At 49.7% G+C, this 23,127-nt stretch overlaps 2 protein-coding genes across 6 annotated transcripts in view; one reads left to right on the top strand and one right to left on the bottom strand.

The window, feature by feature from the left end:
* The window catches only part of LOC130909167 (rho GTPase-activating protein SYDE1), a 43,125-nt gene that overhangs the window by 13,312 nt on the left and 6,686 nt on the right, over positions 1–23,127 (bottom strand). For all 5 annotated transcript variants that reach the window (XR_009061700.1, XM_057825315.1, XM_057825316.1 and 2 more), the window contains one exon: positions 9,698–9,783. The gene's annotated coding sequence lies outside the window, so the exon portion shown is untranslated. The remainder of the gene's footprint in view (positions 1–9,697; positions 9,784–23,127) is intronic.
* On the top strand, positions 1,114–7,997 carry LOC130909173 (transcription factor COE3-like). The gene is made up of 16 exons (XM_057825336.1): positions 1,114–1,312; positions 2,018–2,168; positions 2,232–2,295; positions 2,374–2,429; positions 2,955–3,028; positions 3,108–3,176; positions 3,943–4,024; positions 5,102–5,219; positions 5,917–6,047; positions 6,120–6,246; positions 6,308–6,396; positions 6,890–6,955; positions 7,018–7,153; positions 7,219–7,389; positions 7,478–7,618; positions 7,848–7,997. The coding sequence occupies exons 1-16, from the start codon at positions 1,191–1,193 to the stop codon at positions 7,877–7,879; spliced, it is 1,629 nt and encodes a 542-aa protein (XP_057681319.1). The 5' UTR covers positions 1,114–1,190; the 3' UTR covers positions 7,880–7,997.

Genomic DNA, 23,127 nt, shown 5'->3' with positions numbered 1-23,127 from the left:
CAGTAGAATGGGGAAAATATTTTCTCATGACTCTTCTGGTGCATTTCAAAACAGAATCTCCACCATATAAATGACATCTAAATATGGAAAGAAATCTCAATGTCCCATCTTCTAAAGATCCCTAGAAATTCAAAAAGTGGATTGAGCGTTTGTTCAGTGGAAAAAAAACAACAACAACGCTTCCTGATTAAATGAATGTTAAGCATTGCTCTGTCTGTCACGCCCCCGCTGTGATGAAGAGCATTAGAAAAGAATGGGACTGACTTGTGTTTTTCCATTCATGTTATTGTTTAGGTAACCCGAGTGTGTCTTTGTACAACTTTTGACTCAAATTCAAGGTTGAAACGTCGTTCCAAAAAGCGACGCCGTCCTAATATCTGGAGGTGAAGAAGAAATAAAGAAAAGAAGTCCGTGTCTTTGAAACAACGGCGTCAGCAAGAGTTTGGGGGCGACGGCCGCGGAAATCCCTCCGGGGGACCCTTGAGAGGAGATGAGGGGAAAAATGGCTATTTCATCAATGTCTCCGATCCACTCCAGTGGAAGTCCCTCGCTCTCTCCTTCACCGGAGGGTGCGGATCCGTTTGTTCGGCCGCCACTCGCCCTAAGTCTCGGGGGACCGCCCGGGCGTGTGCGCCCGCACCTTTCACGTCCCGCCGCAGTGCGCTCTCGGAGTACAAAAGCATCTTCTCGACATCTCTTCTTTCTACTTCTTCTCCGTCACCTGACATCCCGGCCAGGGGGGAGGGAAGGAGGCGTGCCGAGCGGCCGGCCGGGGGGAGGTCCGCCGATCGACGGTTGGTCCGCCGCTCCCCCCCGCGTACCTTGCGAGGGCCGCCCCCTCCGCTCAGGGGTTTTTGCCAGGTTTTGGGGTTTGGCCATCCGGTCCTGGGGGGCCGGCAGGGTGAGAGTTCTCGGCTCCTCCTCGCCGCGCGGTGCCGTCGTCCTCTTCTCGAACGGTCTTTGGGGAAAAGAGGAGGTCGGGCGCTGGGGTTCCGTCCGGCGTTTTCTCCATTGCTCCCCGATTCCCCAAAGTCATTTTCCCTCCCCTAAAATGTAATGCGGGGAAAAGAAAAGCAAATCAAAGTATTACGGCCGGGCGGCAAATATTTTTCTTTAGCCCTTTTTTGGAAGAAGAGAGCAAAGGCCAGCGCTCGGTTTCCTCCTTCTACACCAGCTTCTTCTTCCGGAGAATGTTCGGGATCCAGGACGGACTCCCGCGAGGCTTCGCGGCCAGCCTGAAGGAGGAACCGTCCACGGGTCGCTCCTGGATGCGTTCCGGCCTGCCGGAGACCGCCGCCGCCGCCGCCGAGAGGTAATCGAAGCGGGCGGCCCCGACGTTTGGCTTCATCGCCGCTTGTGTCATATCTGAGCTTGAAAATATTTTGCTATTTTACTCAGACTATGTTGATCACATCAACATTGACCTGCAGATGGAAAATTCTCATTTTTGCATCACTCAGACAGAAATGCCCTTTTGCTCATATGAATGACAAATTTGCTATATTATTATGATTGAATGTGTTGCAGATTGCAAATTCCTGATATTCATAGGATTGCTGTTATTTCATCTCGCCCCAAAACAAAAAGCAATTTGGCTCTTGTACAAGAAATGACTTTTCTAGCATCATGGTGTCAGAGAGAAAAAAAATAAGTGCGTGTGTGTAGCCCCAAAAATATACACGCTTTAAATAGTAGTCGAGTACATCTTTTACTATTCGGAAGAATTTCCATCCGTTTTTTTTTTTGTTTGTTTGAAATGGAGCTCTCATTCAAGTGTTGCTTCTTGCATTTCCTTTCTTGATGAGGCTACCACCGTTCGTTCCTATCTGCGTTCAGATCTTATCTGACCCTTTCCCAACAGAATTCCTATTTTGGTTGACTCGCTCTATTATTTTAGCGTCTGTCGCCCAGGAAAAGGTGGCCGCAAACTGCCGTTAGGTAATAGAGAAGGCATTGATGGTTTTCCTCTTAACATGTCATTGATCGTGCGCGCGCGCGGCTGGCCCGCCGGCATCAGCGGCTTGGCCCGAGCCCACTTTGAGAAGCAGCCGCCGTCCAACCTGCGCAAGTCCAATTTCTTCCATTTCGTCCTGGCGCTTTACGACCGCCGAGGGCAGCCGGTGGAAATCGAGAGGACGTCCTACCTGGACTTTGTGGAGAAGGACAAGGTGAGGGAGAGCCGCCGCGGCTCGCGAACCGCCTCCCCGAGTAACGCCTCTTTTGGCTTTTAGGAACCCGGCCCGGAAAAAACCAACAACGGAATTCATTACAAACTTCAGCTGCTCTACGGCAACGGTGCGTTCCGCCGGCTCGCGCCAGCGGCGCTACCCGCCCGCCTATCCTTACGCCGGCCACTCTTTCGCTCGCACGCAGGCGTGAGAGCGGAGCAGGACCTCTACGTTCGACTCATCGATTCCATCAGCAAACAGGTGAGCTGTCGACCGTCCGTCTGACAATCTTGTGTGAAAATCCAAAATCCAGTCTGCAAAGTAAGAACTTCAACAGAGAATTTGAATTGCTCAGATTTTGGGGGATTAGGGTTAGGTGTGATTTTTGGTGTGATTGACTAATGAAGGACTCAAAGCCAGAACAGTCTTTTCGGTCTAGGCTTGACTGCTCGTGCGGTGATTCCATCCTCGTCGTCCTTTTGGCTCATCTTTTTTTTTTTTTAAACGTTTGCGACGGAAGAGAGGGGATGTCGCTCGCGGGCGTCGTAGCGTGGGGGGCGCGACGTCAGCATTGGCGTCCGTTGACGTGTTTTGTACTGGGGGGAAACACAAACGGCCCTCGGCCGCGTTCCGACAACGCCACGAGGACTTGCTAATTCGCTCGCGGATTTCCGGTACTTAAAGCGCCGAAAAGGTTAGACGGCGTTCTCCCTTCCGTCGGTCGCCGAAAAGGTCCCGGGTTAGAGAACGGAAAGACAGTGTAAGAGTGCGATGTGTGCGTGCCAGGCGATCGTCTACGAAGGTCAAGACAAGAATCCCGAGATGTGTAGAGTTCTGCTGACCCACGAGATCATGTGCAGGTAGGTCCTCGCCGCCCAACGCCCCGGAAGCCGCGTCGCCGTTAACCTTTCTCTTTCTCTCCCTGACGCCGCCCGTCAGTCGCTGCTGCGACAAGAAAAGCTGCGGCAACAGAAACGAGACGCCTTCGGATCCCGTCGTCATCGACAGGTAGTGACGTCCGCTCGGGTCGCCGCCGACCGCGAGCGCCGTCGTTAACCGCTCTGATCGCGAGCGTCCGCGCGATCCGTCTGGCTGAGCGGAGCTTCCGAACGCGGCGTGTCAAAGCATAGTTCAATCTTCTACCTCCCCTGTAATCCCCGCCCCCTCCCGTGAGGACTCTTCCTCCCCCTCCCGCCGCATTCCGCCTTCTGTATCTGCCACTATTCCAGAGGTTATTCTGGGAAAAGCACGAGGGGAGAGTAACTCAGACGAGGTCGAGGCCAGATGTCGCCGAGCGGGACTCGCCCAAAAGCCCTCGACCCGGCGCGCGCTAGTCGCGCAATGAAGGATTCGGCCGCTTTTCGGGAGCTCCCTCGTCCGTCCGAACGCCCGCCCGCCCGCCCGCCTGCCTGCCCGTCAACTGCGTGCAAACGGCGGCTACCGCGGGTCGTCGACGTTCATGACCGTTTAAAGGCAGTCGCGACGAGTCGACGCTCCCGAAGGGAAATGATCGAGCCGTCCTCTTAAATTCCACTTCCAAAGGAGTCGTTTATTAGCCGGCGAACACTCGCCTCGAGGCCGTCGACATCGTCCGCGATGTCGCTGGCGCTCCCTCTCTCGCCTGATGAGAAAGCACTTTTGCCTCACGTTTGAATATTCCTTAGACTTGATCGCCTTTGGAAGGAAAAGGCTCCGACACGGCGTTAACCTTCCGGTGTCGCTCTCCCGTTTTGGAATTGAAACATTTGTGAGGTGTCATCTGCTTTGTTTGCAGATTTTTCCTCAAGTTCTTCCTCAAGTGTAACCAGAACTGTCTGAAGAACGCCGGCAACCCGAGAGACATGAGGAGGTTCCAGGTGACACGCACGTGCGCACACACGCTCATTTTCCAACATGATGATTTGGAGGCGGAGGAGTTGCTCGATAAGTATCGAACATTCTTAGTTGGAGCAGACCCCCACCCAATTGCGTGAATTTATTGGGCAACGGAAAGCTATGGAGGAGCGGGAGTCCAAACATTCAATAAACAGATACACAATTAAATTGCTTCTATTTCAATATTGATTTTATTTATAGGAATTGAAACATTTCCCTTTTTATTCATTTTATTTCAGCATGTATTTCTAGGATTCAACATTTCAATTTTTATTTATTTCAAATGGAATTGATTTCTTTCTTTTTTTTTCTTGCACTCTTGTTCTCCTCGTACCGCATGCGTTAACTGTATCTGTCATTGGCTCATCCAACTCGGCGGGCGGTTTGTGAACTAGGCGGGGTTCGAGTCGAGCTCTCGCTCTTTCCTCGGAAGCCTGGCGGCGATCGCTGAGGCGCTCTGAAGCCACCGCGTCGCATTACTGTAATGCGCATAACGCAAACCGTGATCCAAATGAGGGACGGCTAGCTAGCTAGCTCGGCTCGTCCTTGCGGAGGCTGGCTGGCCTGACCGTGGTGCGTTTTGTAAGCCGTGTGCTCCAGGCCCAAAGTTCCGCGTGTTCGTTATTAAATCCCGAGAAAGCTCGTGCAGAACCGCCGCCGTGACTGGAAGTAAGGAGCGATAGCTTGACTCGATCGACTCCGAGCCCGCCCGTCTATTGAGTTTGATGAGCCAATGACAAAATGATTTCGTGCAGTGCAACAATGAAAGAAATCAAAAGCTAAATATATCACTAAAAACTGAAATAGAAGCATTTAGTGACACATTTTTTTGTGTATTTATTTACTCTTCGCACTCCCGGTCCTCCAGTGGAAGCAGCGCAGCCAAAGGTTGAGCAAATCGTCTTCCCGTTTGGGTTGCCCCCCATCTTCTTTTCTTTCTAAGAGCCGCCATTGTATCTCAGTCCCGCCATTCTATCTATCCGATCCTCGTCGCGGTCGCGCAACTCCACTCGCTCTCTGAGTCGTCGCTCGTTTGTTTTGTCTTTTTGCGTGGGGAGGTGGCGGTGTCCACGACGCTCGACGCGGACGGACACGTCCTTGCCGTCTCGGACAACATGTTTGTGCACAACAACTCCAAACACGGGCGGCGAGCTCGGAGACCGGACCCGTCCGAAGGTACGTCCCCTTCGCGACCTTTCCGACGGCGCCTCGTCTCTGGCAAGATTTGTTTTCACCGCGTCTCCGGAGCCGACCTTTTCGTCCATTCTAGAATGGTACTTTTTGGTGTTCCGCGGCTAACGGGAAATGGACTAGATAGGAGCCCGCCCGAGCCCGGCAAAGTCCGAGCGCTTGAATTCGCTGCCGCGGAAGAAATGGCACCGTTGAGTTACGGGTCAGAAGAGATGGAGCCTGGGGAGTCCCCGGGGATGGAGGCGGCGGCGGCGCGTGCCGTACCCTAGCACGCACGCACGCACGCCGGCTTTTTAATAGCCCTCCTAATTAAAGATGGTAACCATGGCGACTCCGCATCGTGCCTATTGGTTGGGAGCGTTTCTTAGCCGCACTTGGCCCATTTCAAAAGTGACTAAATCTTCACCAAGGTGGAAGTCACTCACATTATTTCAAACCTGATGTCAATTTTGATTTTGACAGACAAAGACGACGGACGCGCCTTCGTCCTTGTAAGTCAATACATTGAAAGTGAGTCAAATGTTAAATTTCTCTGCACGCACACTTACAGTAACTCACTGACCCAAATTTACGCGCGGTACGGGTCGGAAGAAGAATCAGGAGCATCCCTTCTGCGTGCGCGCCGGAAAATTTCACAATCCGAACGGCGAGGTCCGTCACGAGCGTTTTTGTCCCTCGGCAGCGTGTCCGTGCATCAAGGCCGTGAGCCCCGGCGAAGGTTGGACGACGGGGGGCGCCGCCGTCATCCTCATCGGGGAGAACTTCTTCGACGGCCTTCAGGTGGTCTTCGGGAGCATGTTGGTGTGGAGCGAGGTGAGCGTCGCTTCCCTCCCTACTTCTCGCGCGTCGACCGCGCCGCTAACGGCCGCCAACCGCCCGCCGCAGCTCATCACGCCGCACGCCATACGCGTGCAAAGTCCCCCCCGGCACATCCCCGGGGTGGTCGAGGTCACCTTGTCCTACAAGTCCAAGCACTTCTGCAAAGGGGCGCCCGGGCGCTTCGTCTACACGGGTAAGGCCACGGCGAGTCCGAAGTCTCCTTTGGCTATTATAGCAATCTTTGTCCCGGACAGCGTTAAACGAGCCCACCATCGATTACGGATTCCAGAGGTTACAGAAGGTCATTCCTCGTCACCCGGGAGACCCGGAGAGGCTGCCCAAGGTGAGAACGCGCCGACAACTATCGACCGAGCGGAACCGGCCGAGACCAGACGACCGTCGTCGCTTTGTTTTACGTCCGACGTCATCGCCGTGTGTGTAAAAGCGCTATTGAGAGACGTGAAATCCGGCGGATCGCCGGAGCGCCTTTCCGGCACGCCGCCGACCACTCGGCTCGATCTGACGTGCGACCTCATCTAAATAGACGCTCGCGGACAAGTCGACCGCAAAGACCGAATTCAGTCCACGTACGTACGTACGTACGTGTGGGCGGGTGCGCGCGTTCTAAGTCCGTTGGCAAACAAGAATGCTGAAACAGTCGCATCAGGAAATCTACAAGTGCGGTCATGCGGCAAGAAAGGAGATTGGTGCGAGCACACATGCACACAACGCGCATACGCCACTTTTCTTTTATTCAATTAGTTTTGGGAAGAAACCAACAAACAAAAGGACATTTACCGGATGAAATGACGACACGGCTTCCCTTTACCGGACAGGAAGTGCTACTGAAGCGAGCCGCCGACACGGTGGAAGCCTTGTACGGAATGCCGCACGGCAACCAGGTGAGCTCGTCGCCGGCCGGACGCCCGGCGGGAAGCCTTCCTTTTGACTTTTGGTCCGAAAGGAGATGATCCTGAAGCGCGCCGCGGACGTGGCCGAAGCGCTCTACGGCGTCCCGCGGAGCGCCGCGCAGATCCCCGCGCCCGACGCGCCTACGCACGGCGCCGTCGACTCGTTCGCCGTCGACCGGGCCGCTCAAGGTGAGACTTTGCGCGCCGAGGGACGGCGAGGACTCCCCGGGACGTGGCTCTACTTTTTCTCACAGGTGGCTACGCTCGCAACGGGCGGCCGTCGCCCCGCGGCTACGCCCCCGGCTCCGCCCCGCAGCAGAGTAACTACGGCGACGGCATCGACGGCTACGCCGGCGCGGCTAACCTCGGGGCGGCTTCCTCCGCCGGCTTTCTCGACGGATCCTCCGCCGGTTCGCCCTACGGCAGTAAGCGGAGGCTCGCTCGGGCCGACCGGACGCCGCCCGGGCGTCGGCGCCTCGGCCGTCCCTCGAGTTTTTCTCCGTGTCATTTCAGTCCTGTCGAGCGGTCCCGCGTCCAACTGTAGCTCCGCCCACGGCGTCTTCGCCTTCTCCGCAAACGTGAAAGCCAAGAGCGCCTTCGCGCCCGTGGTGAGACCCGCCTCCTCGCCGCCGCACGACATCTGCGGGCTGCAAGGTGAGCTTCGAACAAGTTCGTTCAAATGTCGTCTTCCCAAATTTTTGGGGGGGGATTTTACGCTCGTTTGTCTCAGTCATCGCTGACGGCGCTTGATGTAGAAGGACATTGCGATAAATGAACCTTAAAAAAAAAAATGGAGCGATTTGAAGGAAAATATTCCGTGGCTTCGTTCGATGGAAAACGCCCGCCAAACCTTTGTTAAGCCTGAATCAATTTGTGCTTGCAGCCATGTCGGGCCTGGCGGTGCCGCCCATGTAGGACGCCGACGGCCGGGAACCCGACTCAGACCTTTTTTTCCCATCGGCTTGGTCAACGTGATCGTGTGTGTTTTTCTATGTCAAGAAAAGAAATTGCAGTGATTTGACTTCTCTGTTGTTTTCTTCATGCAAAATAAAATGGAAAAAAATCCCCACTCAAGTGGATTTCTTGACAAGTTTGTGATCAAAATAAAATATATAACGAGGACTTTGGGGGGGGGGGGGGGGGACGCCTTCGCCTCTGATTTTCCTCATCCGACGCATCGGAAGACTCGCGTGAGCGGCGACAATCGCTACGCGATGGAGGTACACCACCTCCGCCGCCTGCCGACTCTTTAGGGAGTATAGGGGTGCGAGGACCTCGCCGGCCAGCCGGCCGTCGCGCACGTCCTCCGTCCCGAGAGGCCGGTCGACCCCGCGGGTGCCTGATGAAGAGGAAGATGAACAGGCTTTGGCCTTGGCCTCATGACTTTTGAAATCAATCTATCGTCAATATTAATACGATGAATGTTGAAAGGATCCCATTTTTTGGCTCCCGATACCAATCTGGCTGTGTGGCATCAGCAGATACCGCATTTTATTTTCTCCTAATACTAAATGACTGCGTAATCCCTGTCACTGCTGCCAGGTGTTGTTAATAACGGTGTTTTTTTTTCAGTGGTGAATAATCTCATGAATGACTTTTCCCATCTTTGCAACGCCGTTACCGTTACTGAGGATGTGAAGGGGCGCCTTGCTACAATTTGGTTGAATGGGGTGCAAGTTATCTCATTTTGTCACACATTGGCCTCACTGACCGCCCGGAGAGCAGAGCAGGAAAGATGTCGTTGCAAACCCGATGACCGAAGGTGGTTCAGAACGTTAGCATAGCATTTGCGTTCCCGTTAGCATTGGCATTTAGCTTGGCGAGCGTCATCTTAAACTCTCGGGCAACTTTTTTTTGGTTGTTTTACATACAGTTGCTGGTGTCCAGGCGGATGCAATTGATTGAAAATGATGTACTGTTTTCCTGCTGCGTGTGCATCATCTTGGCCAACTTGGCGTTGTACTTGTAGACGTTACAATATTATAGTATACATTAAAAAAATGTATTACACAGTTGCCCTAAACCTTTCTTGAATGACGTATCCATGAACCTTGAGTGAGGTTTTTGATCAAAACAACTAGAGCAAAGACAGGAGAGGCAGAAAATTTGGATATTGAAAAAAACATCTTTATATATTAGGTAGGGGTGTGACGATTCAGTACGTACCTCGGTACGGGAGCACGGGTTCAGTTCAACAGGAAAAACAAAAAGGCTTTTTATTTCTTCCTCACAGAATTTGAAAGTTTGTACACCGTTACACTCTTAAAAAACAATCAAATAAAAAGTGTGACCTACATTTTGGGGAGGGGGGGGGGGGGGGTGAAACAGTTCAATCCGTTAATATAAAGATCTTTGATGTGAAAGATGTTATAAAATGTATCACGTAATAACGGGACGCTGGAAGTCACTCACAGCAGGGGGCGCTGAGGATCTTTTTTGGTTTTCCCATCCGTACGCTGGATAGTTTATGTACTACGACTAGGCTACTATAAAGACAGCCTTGTATTCACCTACAGTGTGTGTGTACGTGTGTTGGGAGTTTTTGTATCGGAAATAAAAGCGGCCCTGTTTTATAATCCCCGCAGCTAGACAACCCAATGACACACATATTAAAACTAAAAGGTGCCCAATTTGACAGGAAAAATATAAATTGCACACCAATATCCAAGAGCGTGGCAGCAGTTCAATAGCAACAACAAACAACAAACTGGCCGCAATGTGAGCATGTCGTACCTATTTGAAGGTAAATTCCCTTTCTAGACTCCACGGTCCCAATCTGCGGCAAACCTTTCCCTGGCATCATCATCTTCATTTTCAACCTGGAAGAGATGTTTGGAAAATGTCACTGTTTTTGTAAAGAAAAAATTGCCAATGGTTTTTGCGCCATTCCAATAGCACCTTATTTAACGTGACCCGGTAGCAAGCCAGGTTTCAGAGGGTGACCATGTTATGGACCGCAAGAAAAAAAGAATCTACCAAACCACTCCCCACCCATGGGTGCTGCTCAACATCCGCGCCACCGCATACATGAAAAGTAACATCCATTACTTTGCTACGTAATAACTGACTCTTACGATGAAGTCATTTGTAAAGACTTTTTTTTTTAAGTGAGATAAACAACACTGCTGCTATCAGGGCTCGCTCTGACACGGCGCTTCACTCGTCGACGTCGCCGGGCACCAGATTGGTTGGGCCGCCGGCCTCCCGCTTCATATCAATGGAAACTCTTTGTCACGGACGGCCCAAGCGGCAAAAGTCGCCCTTACCGAACCGGGCCGCTCGGCGTCGACATTCAAACCAATTCCTAACTAGCCGTTTTTAAAAGACGATGTGATCCACGTCAAAGCGTCCGCTACTCATAGGCCGCCATTGAGGTCGGGTCATTCGCCGCCAACCCTCCCGTATCAAACGGATTGGACTCGTACCAGTAATAAACTCATTTCGGTTCACGGCAGAGGACGATTGGACGCCACGTGATCGGACATCTATCATCGTGTCGGGAAGCGTGACGAGCGCTACTTTATTTGTAACGGCGTGGCCATCTTGGGTAGGGCTGGGTGAAACCATCTCAGAGAGTACATATTGCGCAGCACTCCCCGATACCGTTGATGTCATATCGGTACCGACGCTAGTATCTGGGTGACGCTAACCCGGATGATGATCGGCACACCCGCGTGCCGGCGTTCCTTAATTCCTTTTTTGATGGACTGCGGGCACGGCCCGCTCGCCGTCGGCCGTCAAAGCCGCCTGCCTGCCTCCCTCCCTCCCTCCGTCAAAAACCCAAGGGCAGCCATGTTTGTTGATTGGAGACAAACAAAGAGGCAAACAAACTAATGACTCGCAAACAAAACGAGGAAGGCTCAACTAACGGCTCAGTGAGCTGACGAGGCTTAACGAGGTCAGGAGCTTTGCCGTCACCCAAAGTCTGTTGAGGTAAAAAAAAATCACTCGTCAAGTCCGCAGATAAATTTACTTTGGGCGCAACTGACTGGTATGCCGGCTTTTAGAGGAGAAGGCAAAGACGGGCTACGAGAGCCACGACCGCCACGCTTCTTTTTCTTTGCCGGACTTCGGCTCAGGGTCGACAGCGGAATCCTTGAGGTCGGGCCTTCGAGTCCAATGTGTGGGTCTTTTGGATCCTTCTCTACATACTACTATCCCCAAGGCGGTAGGGAAACGGAGGAGGAAAGACGTTGACGGGCGGGCCGGCGAGACCTTCGGAAAGGGAACGGACGTCACGCCGAAAGAAAAAAGCGCCTTTTCCATGCTGATAAAAAGTGTTATTATTTTTCAGGGGCGGGAAAGTTGCCTGTGATGGATGTCGCCGCTCGGGCCAAAACCAGAGAGTCGATTATTTCTTATCATCTTTGTTACATTACGAGTACTTTTATCGGCGCGGACGGCGATTGGCCGTCACTCAACCCCGCCCCTCCCCCCCGAGCGCTCATACCCGAGCGGGGGGCGGGGTGCCGAGTGACAGGGATATTAGCGGCGGGGAAGATTTCAGCCGCGATCTCCGTCGTGACGGATGACCCGCCGAGGATGAGTGCGATGACTATCGGCCGCAGGAAGTGGATCCGGCCCGTTTCCTGCTTCACCTTTAATCTTTCCTCGCCCTTCCGCGCTTAATGTCTAACGGAGCCCAAAAAAATGCAATTGAAACGGAGATGGGCCGATAAACTTGTCTTAAACAAAACCGGGGAAAGCTCTTTCCGTTCCTACAAAAGTCCTATCGTCATCTCGAGAGTCGGACCGACTCTTTCGTCGAAGGCGACGGCCTATCCAAAAGTTTGCCGGACTAAAACGAAAAGGCCGCCGGGAAACGGCGACCGCCCCCCTGACGACGGCCTCGCTTACGATAGGAGGGGAGGCGGCCTTCCCCGAGGAACGCGGCCCGCGTACCGGAAACGGAATGTCATTTTATCGCAATCGATTTCTCATTAGCCGTGCGCCGCGGGGAAAGAAGCGCGTCCGCTCCGCCGCGAGCGCTCTTTTTTTCCTCGTTTTCCGGCCGAGAACGGGGGCAGATTTCCGTCCGCCCGCTTTTCTCGACGCGAGCGCCTCTGATGGCCGGGTGAAGAATTGGAGCGGCCGCGTGACGCTCCTCAAAAATCCCGGCGCGCTTATCCGTCGCTCGACCTTTAGCGCCAGCTGATGAAAGACAAACGTCAGGGGCGCAACCGTTTGTTTTTCTGCGTCTCGTCAATAATGTTTCCGGACAAAGCGCGGTCACGAGGGACGTGCCGACATCTCCGCCGGACCGTCAAAGTCGAGGCGGTTACCGCGGCGACGGAGCTACCCGGGCGCACGCTTTTGTCAGTGGCGGCAAATGAGTTAACCAGCGAGAAAATGAATACACAGAATATATTTACACTACCGAAACAGAGAAAAGGTCCAGCCTTTTTTGTATATATGAAACATTAGGGTTTCGGATATCAATTTCGACCCCCTGAGAGAAGTGTGACAGAATGTAGGCTGAATTGAAGCTTCTTGCCAGGTCAGTCATGTTATCATCATTTGCCACAGTGTTTAGGCCGGAACGAGCGAGGACGGAGAGCGAGCCGTCGAGGAAACGTCCCCGTGGCGACGGACGGAAACAAAGCGCTCCTTCATAAATGTGCTCATTAAAATGGCAAGGTGTTAATCATATCGTTCTAATGGCTCTTTGACAAGAATGAGGTAGGTGCGTGCGTGCGTGCGTGCGTGCGTGCGAGGGTGGAAGCTCATCAGGCACCCTGACTGGCAAAAAGTTGTCAATCACACATTTTTCTCTCTTCTGCCGATTTTGACAGTGGCACGCTCACCGCGGGGGAGCCAGAGGTTGCGGAGTGTGAGGAGGAAATGAAACCACTTCAATTAGCATGTTATTACACGTGTGAATTTGCTCCATGTGACCAAATCTTTCTTTTTCTTTTCTTCACACACATCAGATCAAAGTCAAAGAGCCATTTTCGGCTTTTCCCGGCAAAAACCATTTTGACAGGACTTTCACATTTACAATTGCACTTGAAAAATCTCATTTCAATTCAAATCATCATTGTGGACGGCGATAAAAGTCCAATCCGTGCCAAACGGGAAGATCTGGCGGCGAACCAACCCGAGCTCATCGGACCCGGGGCATCCGACGGATCGGACCGTAAACCGTCGACGGCGGAAATGCCAAACGACCGTTCCCGTCAAAGTCCACGCGATGACATCCAAATGAAAAGTCATCGCCGGCTTATTTCTCAACGGACGATTCCCTCCGCGGAGAACGAACAAACGAACGAACCCGCGTTCGTTCGGGTATTTGCCCGTCTTTAATTGAATGCCGCGTTTTTCAGGGGGATCGATTTAACAAGCCAAACATAATTGAGACTCGATTTGCGAGCGAAGGGGCCCTCGTCGCTTGAAGGGTGTCCAATTTGAAGCCGCTCCAATTTGTAGCGTCGGCACAAAATGTTCCTTTTTTTTTTTTTTAAAGCCCCTAAGCCCTCCGGGGAAGTCTGGTTGCTGACATTTCCTTCAAAGCCATAAAAGCCATTTTTATTACAATCCAGACTTTTTAGCGGCACAATACACGAGTGCGGTGTATTTTTTACAACACGCCGCTCGCAAAACGACGCCGCGTATCGTACAACTATTATACGACTTCCAATTAGGGACGTCCCGATCATCACCCGATTTTGGGGATCCGGCGATACCGTGATCCGTTAAGGAGGCGGGGATTTTTAAAAAAAAAAAAAAAAAAAAAGCCATTTTCCCCAATTGGAACAAAGCTACCCCATAAATAGAATGGGTCGCGGCTTGACATTTTCTTTGTCCGGCCAACTTTCTTTCACTGCTGTACGGTATATAGAAATATATAACACTCCCTTCTATGTATTTTTTTGCGATACGTTGGAGAATCTTGTCGCTCGTCCGCCTCAACTCACGGACGGTCCATTTCAGGCGGCGAGCGATCCCCTTTCACTGTCGTAGATAGACGTCCGATCCGACTGGACCCTCCTTCCGGTGAAAACGGACGAGACGTCCATCACGTACGAGAAGGCGATCGTGGGCGAAACGTCTTTGTCGCGACGTCTAGCGGCCGTCGGGCGGGAAGCGACGGGGGCTCGACCTTGAGCGAGGGCCCGGAGGACGAAGCGCTCGTTGGAGGAAATGCGTTTTGGGCGGCGACAGACGGAGATGGTCGCACCTTAATAAAATCCCGCCGGCTGATATGATCAAGCATGAAGTACATTACAAAGGTAATGTGAATTTAAAGCCACTTCCTTTCATTATCAAAAACACTGAGCCGGCGCTGGCTGGCAACGGCGCGCCGCCGCTCGCCCAATTTATGAGGCCCGCTTCCTCAATCTAATAGAAGGATTCAGCTGTTACTAATGGAGCGGCCGCCGAGGTAATAGACGACGCCGTCGCACATAATGTGGACTGATGCGCCGCCGCCGCCGCCGAGACGCCAGCGATTCGGGCCGTGCGCAAAGACAAAAAAGTCAGGGACCGGCCGACGGCGGAAAGTCGGGGAGGCCGGACGCCGCCGCTTTCGATGAGTTTTGCGGCTAACGTCGCTTCCTCCCTTTGCTAAAGCTCGCAGAAGAGAAGCTTTATTCGGAGCGGGCAATTTCCGAGCGATTTTATTATTATTTTCCATGAAATTGTTTATTAAAAAAAAATGTAGAAATAGAAACAGAAGCAAAAAATGGATGAAAGCACAAATGATACCATTTGGAACAATTTAAAGGAGCTAATGCACTCCAGACCTTCAGGTGAGGAGCAAACACCGCCACGTCCCGCCGGGTTCAGACCGGTTCCGGTGGACCCAACGCAGAGCCCCCCCCCCAAAAAAAACAGACTCAAGTTTGAAAAAAGACTTTTTGAACACCAAATGAATTTTTCTACAGAAAATAATTACAGTACATCCAAAACAAATAATTATTACAATATATGTGAGAGAAAAAGCATGTTATTTTGCCTCATTCAAATCGGAATATTTGAACATTTAAATATGTAAACTAAAGTGCAATAACATTCCGCTTCTGGTTTTTGAAATGTAAATAAACCAATCTATTGTGATAACACAACAAAATTGCAATAACTGCATTAACCATCAAAGTGAAGTCTAACTGTAGTCTTGAAACAAATCTGAATAAGGAACAACATTGCAATGAAATAATGCAAACTGGTTACACTAAAAAGAGTAGCTGAGGTCTATCATGACAGAACATCGCTTCAATGATATCTGGCGCCATCTAGCATCGTGAATGGGTATAATATCTAGACCGCGATTATAACCCCTCATTTTCAGTCTTATTTCAATGCAAAAAACACCATCTTATATTCGGGCCATACGGTACTCAGGCTGCCATTGGCTGGCGAGCAGGTCCCGACCTGTCCAGAGTTAACAGCATAGGCTGCGATTTATGGGGGGGCACAGCACTCCAGGGTGGCCGAAAATGTCACTGCATGTTATTAGCTTTCCGATATATGAATTTAAAATGAAGACTTTGCAGGTAAAATGTTGTCTATGAAGTTGTCAATCAATAAAACAAACAACAAAAATGAATGAAATAAACAAAAAAAATATTTTTATCATGGGTCAAAATTATTTTTCGAATAGGTCATGTGACTAGCACCTTAGAGACTGTCCTTTGCTTTGCTAAGCCAAAACCACCTGAGAGGCAAGATGGATATACATCATTTTTTCAAAACTAAGCTTTCAAAAACGACTACCGAGCGAGAAGCGACGATTGAAGATGTGGACCGTGAAACACCGGAGAGTACCGTCAAAATGTTTCACTTTGCCCCACTAAAGCGTGAATTAAACGTTAATTGTACAACAGAGCCACCGCCGGATTCAACGGAAGACTATCTTTGGCCAAAAGCATAGCTGGCCCGATTTAGAATTCCCCTCAAATATAATGGGAAACAATAAAACAGGCATGAAAATGGGTCAGGGTAAAGTTTAAAATGCTGAGTAGGGTGTGGAGGAAATATGTTCCGGCGTTCTGGCAAAATGTGCTCCGTCAGCGAAACGTCTACATGAGGCCAATTTGAAAATTGAAAATTTTCACATAAGGCTTAATATTCAAGTTAGCGGGGGTTTAATTAGTTGAAGGAGTTGATTTCAACCACCATTGACTCCCGCTAGCTTAGCCACTCCGGAGCCCTGAAACTAACAAATAACATGCAAAGTGCACAGAATTTGTTCAAATCAACTCCAACGACTAATTCAACCCCGGCTAACTCAAAGATTAAGCCTAATGTAAAAAATTCTGAACTTCCCCTTTAAAATAAAGACCATTGAATATGGCCATTAAAATGTTGTCTATAAAAGTTTTAGAGCAATAAAACAAACAACAAAAATGAATGAAATGAACAAGAATCCTTCAAAGTATTTCATAATGGGTCCAAATTATTTTTCGAACAGATCATGTGACTATAGCACCTTAGAGACAGCCGTTTGCTTTGCTTAACCAAAACTACAGTTGAGTAGGCAAGATGGATATTTAGAATTTCTTTAAACCTAAGGTTTCAAAACCTTCAACAACAACTGAGCTTGAACAGAGGATTGAGCACGAGCAGTATCAAAAAGTCCTGGCTGTCTCGTTACCTGTTGCGCCGTAATTCCGAGTGGTGCTTGAATTGGATGCTTTTAGCGGTCGACAGTCTTTTTGAGCCAGCGCAAAGTTCGCAGCGCACGGAGATATTTTTGTCATCTTTACTGGACAAAAATGTGAAGTAATGGCTGTGTTTCCAGTGTGCAAATGCAGCCGTTTGTAGTATATCTCCTGCCTATTTCATTGCATCTTGGCGAGGTAGCAAGGCTATGTTGTTTTGGCCGCAAACTCCCAGCGCCCACGCATCATGGTAATACACGTGACCCGTTTTTTTTTTTCCATCCCCGATTAGAAAATGTGACATGTGATGTCACTCCCATGACTACAGTATTCTTCATTCTACATACATTATGGGGCAATAACAAAATAGTATCGCACTGGCATCAAGGAAAGTAACTTTAATCAGATTACTGATTTAGAAAAATGAACCCGTTAGATTGCTCTTTACTGAAAGTAACCCGATTACAGTTACGCATTACTCACATAACGCGTTGCTGACAACACTGCTTTTATATTACCGTTAAATACACAAGCTTGACGCTAACTTAACGGGAGCTATTTTTCCACCGGAGATTTGGCTAGCTCTGGCAGTGTTCAACGCAAGCTGCAATGAACGGCAGTAACTTTGTCATACCACAAAATATGAAAACGATTGAAACGGTTACTCGTCAAATTCATTCATCTAAAAAAAATTGGGAGTGAGACCTCGCCTCATCCAGCGAACGTGACTTTGTGCTTAGGACAAGATCATCTGTCGCAATTAGCGATCTTTGACGCTCTCATTTTTCCCCCCTGCATTCAAACTTGTTTCTCTCTCAGCGGCTGTGATTAGTTGCTCTCCTTGCTAAGCCTTGCCTGTCATTTGTCTTTGTAGGTTTTTAGTAACTTTGTGTATTGAATTTGAAAGGAAACTGTGTGTTTTGTTTTTGGCGAACTTTTTCATGAAGCTAAACTGTTGAAGCTACTCGCGCGTGGAAAAATACGATTGTACAAGGTTTTAAATGTATCTATTTGGTATATTTCAGCTACCACGATTTGAGAGCTCAATAAATTGAAGAAAAGTACACCTTGTGTTTGTTTTTGGGTTTGCTGGAATAGCGTCACTGACACATGCAGCATCAAACAGGGGAAGGGGTAAGCGCTGCCACGCCAAGCCACTTCCGGCTGCATTTTTGACACATGAAAAATAACAAAGACGTACTACTGTATGACGGAAAATTTTAGTGGTTTTGTAACCGCGACGTTTTCATAGCATGGTAAACCGTGAAGTTAACCGGCACGTGCCTACACCTGACCCCCCCCCCACCACCCCCCTTAAAAAATTTCTCCTCGGATCTACACGATTCACGTAGGTCATCCTTTTTTACTTCAAAACGGCAAATTTCGCCGAAAGGTGAGAGATTTTCATGCCTGATAAAAACCCTATTGTGATAAATATTTCCGACTGGAGTATTCAGTCAAAAAGGATGCGGCATCGACTTCTCCACTAGGTAAGACAGAAAAACATGCGCGCTCACACACACACACAGCTGGGATGTTTGTATCTACGAGCTGGGATGCCTGTATCTACGAGTGTGGGCTAAGCTACTCTCAGAGCATATATCCTGTAAATGAATTTTATTGCTGACACTGCCTTTCGGGGTCTTTCAACATTTTATGCCACAAAAGTCAAACTGAGAGTAAGCGCGGCCGGGCACCGGCACCGCCGCGACCTGGGTCAGGATAAGCGCCCAGTTTCCTCGGACTCTGGCGGGCAGCGGCACTGTGGATGAGTTGCAGCTTTTATTGCCGGAGGCCATTGCGATCGACTCCAAATCTTTTCCTTTTTTCTCCATCGGACGGAAGGCCAGAAAGCGGAATACGGCGGGTCCCGAGCCCATTTCCCGCTGTGGCCGCCGGGACCTTGACTTTGTTGCCGTCTATCAACACCTTTTTTTAATTCACTAAGCACCGGCGCAAATTGACTTAACCTCAACTCGGTGTGTGAAATCACTCAGCTAAAACTGCAGCACTAATTAAAAGTGTGTCGAACGTGCGCGTTCTCGTCAACGGCGGGTCTTTGGTGGCGGGCGGGGCCGCCGTTCCGTTTGATGCGGACGTGTTCTCCGTCCCGTGAAGGGTCGAGCCGCGCGCTTTCCGTTTCTATCCGTTTCCCCATTTTCCCCACTTCCCCGGCGTCCGTCGTAACCGGACCCTCCCGTGACCCGCCGTCGCTCGCTTACTTACTCGACCGGCACATTGCCTAGCGTCATTACCGGGCGGCGGTCAAGCACAAAAGCTCGCTAATAGCCGGTCACCGCCTGCCTAGCGTGAGCCGCTTGACCACCTGCCACCTGCCATCCCGGGGACGTGATGGGCCTCGACTCTGTCGTCATCCATCAACCTTTTTTTCATTCACTAAGCACAAGCGCAAATTGACTTCAACTCTCGGTGCGCGCTTGTGCTCCGGTCACTCCGTTTTTTTAATGGTAACAAAATCTCTCACTCACTCTCAAGCACACAACTACTCGAGCGAGCCGCGCGTGTCGATTGCAAGCGGAACGGTAGCCGTCACCTGTGGCCCGTCCGCTCTGTCGGCAAGGACGGCTACAACGGGAGGGAAGTGATCGGCACGCCAATGGTCATAAAAACCACATTGAATTTAAATGAATAATAAAATAGAAAAAACACTGTTTAGTAAGGTTGATTTTTTTTTTTTTTTTTTTTCCATAGTATTGAACTCATTGCCTGTCATTGACGTCCAATCTATTTGGACGCCTTTCGCTGTCGATGGCAGGCAATGGGTTCAATAAGTGCCCCGTAAGGGTTAAAAAATATATATACAAATCATAATTAACGCGCGAAAGGGTGAAAGAACCATGCTCGTCAACGCGCGCCAGTCGTTATCCGACGACGACTTTTTACAAAGACCGATCGCTAAGGCGGCGAGCCGGCAAACGCGCAAATTTACGAGTCACCATGACATTTATTGAGGGGCGTGCGCCCGGGGACACACCTGGCCCCGCCCCCCGCGGTTACAGCAGGTGAGGCCATTTTCTCGGATTTTATCGGCCGAGTCCAGTCCGTCCGTCTGCTTGACGAGCTCCCGTTATTAGCTCGTTACCTCATTAAAGGGGGGAGGGTCATTAAAGAGACAAACTGACCATCTTTCACAGGCTAGGACGCGCGCACGCTCGCACGCACGCACGCACACAGCAGCTGTTCAAGCGCGACATTAAAAGTCTCATTTTTTCCTTTTATGGGTCTCGTTAATGTTTTTAGGAAGCCGCTAATGACGTCGCGCACGCGCAGTCATTAGCTTTTACTAAGTCTGCCACTGTTGACCTTTAGGACAAAGAGGCGACGGCGTGTTTCATCCGACGCCGAACGAAGACGACCGAGAAACACTCGTACCGAGCCAATGGTCCGGAGCCACGGAGCCACGGATACTCGTGCGCTAATTTGTTTGTGTAAATGCTCGGGCGTCGACACTGGCGATCCTCATTCTTTCTCATTTCATTCCTGCTCTTCTCGTTGTTGGGAAGAGCGGAGCAGGAAGGTGCGCACAATTGCAGTCCATTTTACGGGCCTTGCTTTTCTTCCAGCCACCCAGTGGCGTGCATGCACAGATGCCAGGGGGTGCTCGGGCACTGGCGCTTGCCCTCTTCACTGAGCAAGTGCCCTTATCAAGTCACAATGGTTATTATGTTAATGCGTGCGCCGTGTGCTCTCTCTCTCTCTCCCAAGCGCCGCGGCCAGAATCACTATGAGACCACCCTCCATCGCGCAAACACACGTCCTGACACGAGGTGCCTACCGCCCGTCATTTGTCAACGTGGATGCGAACTTACGAAGGGGGTGTGTTCATTGCGTCGGGCGGTAGCTGCGCGAACATTAGCTGCCGTCCGCGCCCTTGTCTGCAGTCCCTACGAAGAGGTACCACATAATGAGTGGAATCTCAAGTGTGCTCGCTAAACCTTTGTCGTTGAAGTAGTTTTCCGGCAAAGTCGCCTTTGTCTCTGCGAAACAATTAGCCGACTGCCCGGTCCCGCCGGTTCACCGAGCTCGGCTAGCCGCTAGCCATAAATAAATGAATAGATGTGGCGACCGGTGTAGGCGCACTATCCTATTCCCCTCACTATCCACTCGCGTGGGCCTGCGCTTGTCAGTGACGTTCCTTATTCTCGCTATATGAATATACAACTTTAGCATTTGTTAATAATACGCTCTGTGTGTAGTATCATCCATCGATTTTCCTTTTTAAATGAGCACTTTTAAGCGAACGCAAGAAGTAACAACGGGAACATTTTTAAACAGGCATTTAACGGGAGAGCATTTCGACTCTCGGCCAATCACGGGAGAGTATTTCGACTCTTCGGCCAATCATATAGCGAGAGCGAGTGGATAGTGAGGGGAAGAGGATAGTGAACCTACACCGGCACACGAGCGCTATCGGTAGGAAAAACTATAGCTCAATTTTTAGTCGTGTGTTTACATGTTTAATACTAGTATTGCTACTTCAGGAGAATGTTGCCGCTTAGCAAAAACTAAGAATCCAAACAAACACGCACAAAAACATACCCCTGGAAGGAGAGGAGTCAGTTTAATGTGGCAACAATAAACAATACGGCAGGCCATCTGCCTGTAGCGTCTATTAAAGGGGCCCCACATAGTTACGGAAATGACCGTATAAAATTTGAAAATGACCTGGAGGAAATGAGACTAAGTGTGTGTGTGTGTGTGTGTAGTAGAACGTGAATCATATACTCCGAGAAAAGTGTAGGCTCCCTCGTTCGAGTGTGGGCACACTGTTACGGCAACAAGTTTAAAGCGGGTTATAAGCAGTGTTGTCACAGATGACTTGAAAAAGTCATTCAATTACAGATTACTCCTCCAAAAAGTCATCTACTTTCTTTACTGATCACTTCATTATCAAAGCAAGTTACTTTAAAGTGCTTGTGACACGAAAAAGCATGTTTATTTCATAATACACGCGGTATTTTATGCTCCTGAATGATATGGACCGCTTGGATGTGTGTGGAAGCGATCGCTATATTTATTTAGTTTTTTGAATCCCGCGCCAGGAAAATGAGTGACTTCCGGCTTCGGTCTCGCATTGAGGAGGAGGGCGCTGTGACGTGTACGGTAGAAGACGTCCTCTTCACGCTACAGTGTACTGTTGTGTATGAGGACGAAGGATTCAGCTGATTTTGCGGATTAATACTTTTATTTTTTGCATCACGCCAGCCAGCCAAACGGCTGCAGAAAAATCATTCTGTATGCGGGAGAGGCGTATGCGCCTTTTTGGAGTTTCAAAAGGTTCCCATTCACCGTGGATATTTACTGTGGGACCATTGGACTTACGAGGAAGTGAGTAAACATCTTGTTTTGTATTATGTCAAATACGAATACAGTGATTACAAAGTAAACACTATAAAATTCCTTTAAATAAAGGACTACTTACGTTTGATCATTGATAGGCATGTAAAAAGCTATCCTCACGCTCATTAGCAGTTAGCTGTTAGCACGTTAGCTACACAACAATTCCAGCCACCCTCCTCCAGGGAACGAACTGTAAATTGTTCTCCGCCGGGCGGTTTGCCGATCCGCAAAGAAACTCGACAACCGGGTCGTCATGTCAAATAATCCAGGCTAGTTATGTGTGATTTTCCACTTCGAAGACTTTGAAACATCCCTCGGTTCGGGTTAGCATGTCGGCTAGCTGTCACTCCTTCTGGTCTGTTTACATTCTCCGAAGCCGGGGAAGGGAAATGACATATGTCCGATTTAGGTGTCATAAAATATCGTTCGGCAGGTGTGACAGTAAAGGTAAAGTCGACTGTTTTGACCATTATGGAGTCATTTTGCCATGTCGTCTTGAATAAATGGATTTTTATTATTTTATATTCCATTTAGCACAAGTTATTTGTCATGACCATGCCATTTATTTAGCAATTGGGGAAAGTACTTGGGTAAAAAGAATATCCTGTAAAAATATTGAAGTAAAGAGACAGAAACAATGACATTTTGCCGCTCTCTTCGTCGCGTTTTCCTCATTGTGAATAGTTCCCCCTCGACGGGCTGACTGGTCCTTCTCAAGCCATTTATATAGCTATTGGGGAAAATACTTGGATAAAAAGAATATCCTGTAAAAATATTGGGAGTAAAGAGACGGAAACAATGACATTTTGCAGCTCTCTTCGTCTCGTTTTCCTCCTTCTGAACAATTCCCCCTCAATGGGCTGAATAGTAAAACCGATGAGCCTAGTCTACCGCTGACGTCATCCACCTGTTGGGGACGCTAAAGCCCTATAATTGTAGGCGTGGCTAACCGGCAGATTAAAAGACTAATTTCTCGTCATCGCCGCTTTGCTAAATTGTTGTATATGGTCGAATCGTCTCAAAATATGATTCTAATTCACATAATAATGCCATTTAAGACTTTTTTTCTGGTGTCGTATGCTCTTTAAATGTAACTCAAGAGTTACCTTTTGACCCATTTTTCTCCCTTTGCTGCCTCAACTTAAGAATGACAACCAGTTACTTAAATCATACTTTATTGAAAGGGCATTCACCTGAACATGT

This window comes from Corythoichthys intestinalis, chromosome 21, assembly GCF_030265065.1.
Source record: "Corythoichthys intestinalis isolate RoL2023-P3 chromosome 21, ASM3026506v1, whole genome shotgun sequence".
Lineage (NCBI taxonomy): Eukaryota > Metazoa > Chordata > Actinopteri > Syngnathiformes > Syngnathidae > Corythoichthys > Corythoichthys intestinalis.
This window is presented reverse-complemented; position numbering and strand designations above follow the sequence as displayed.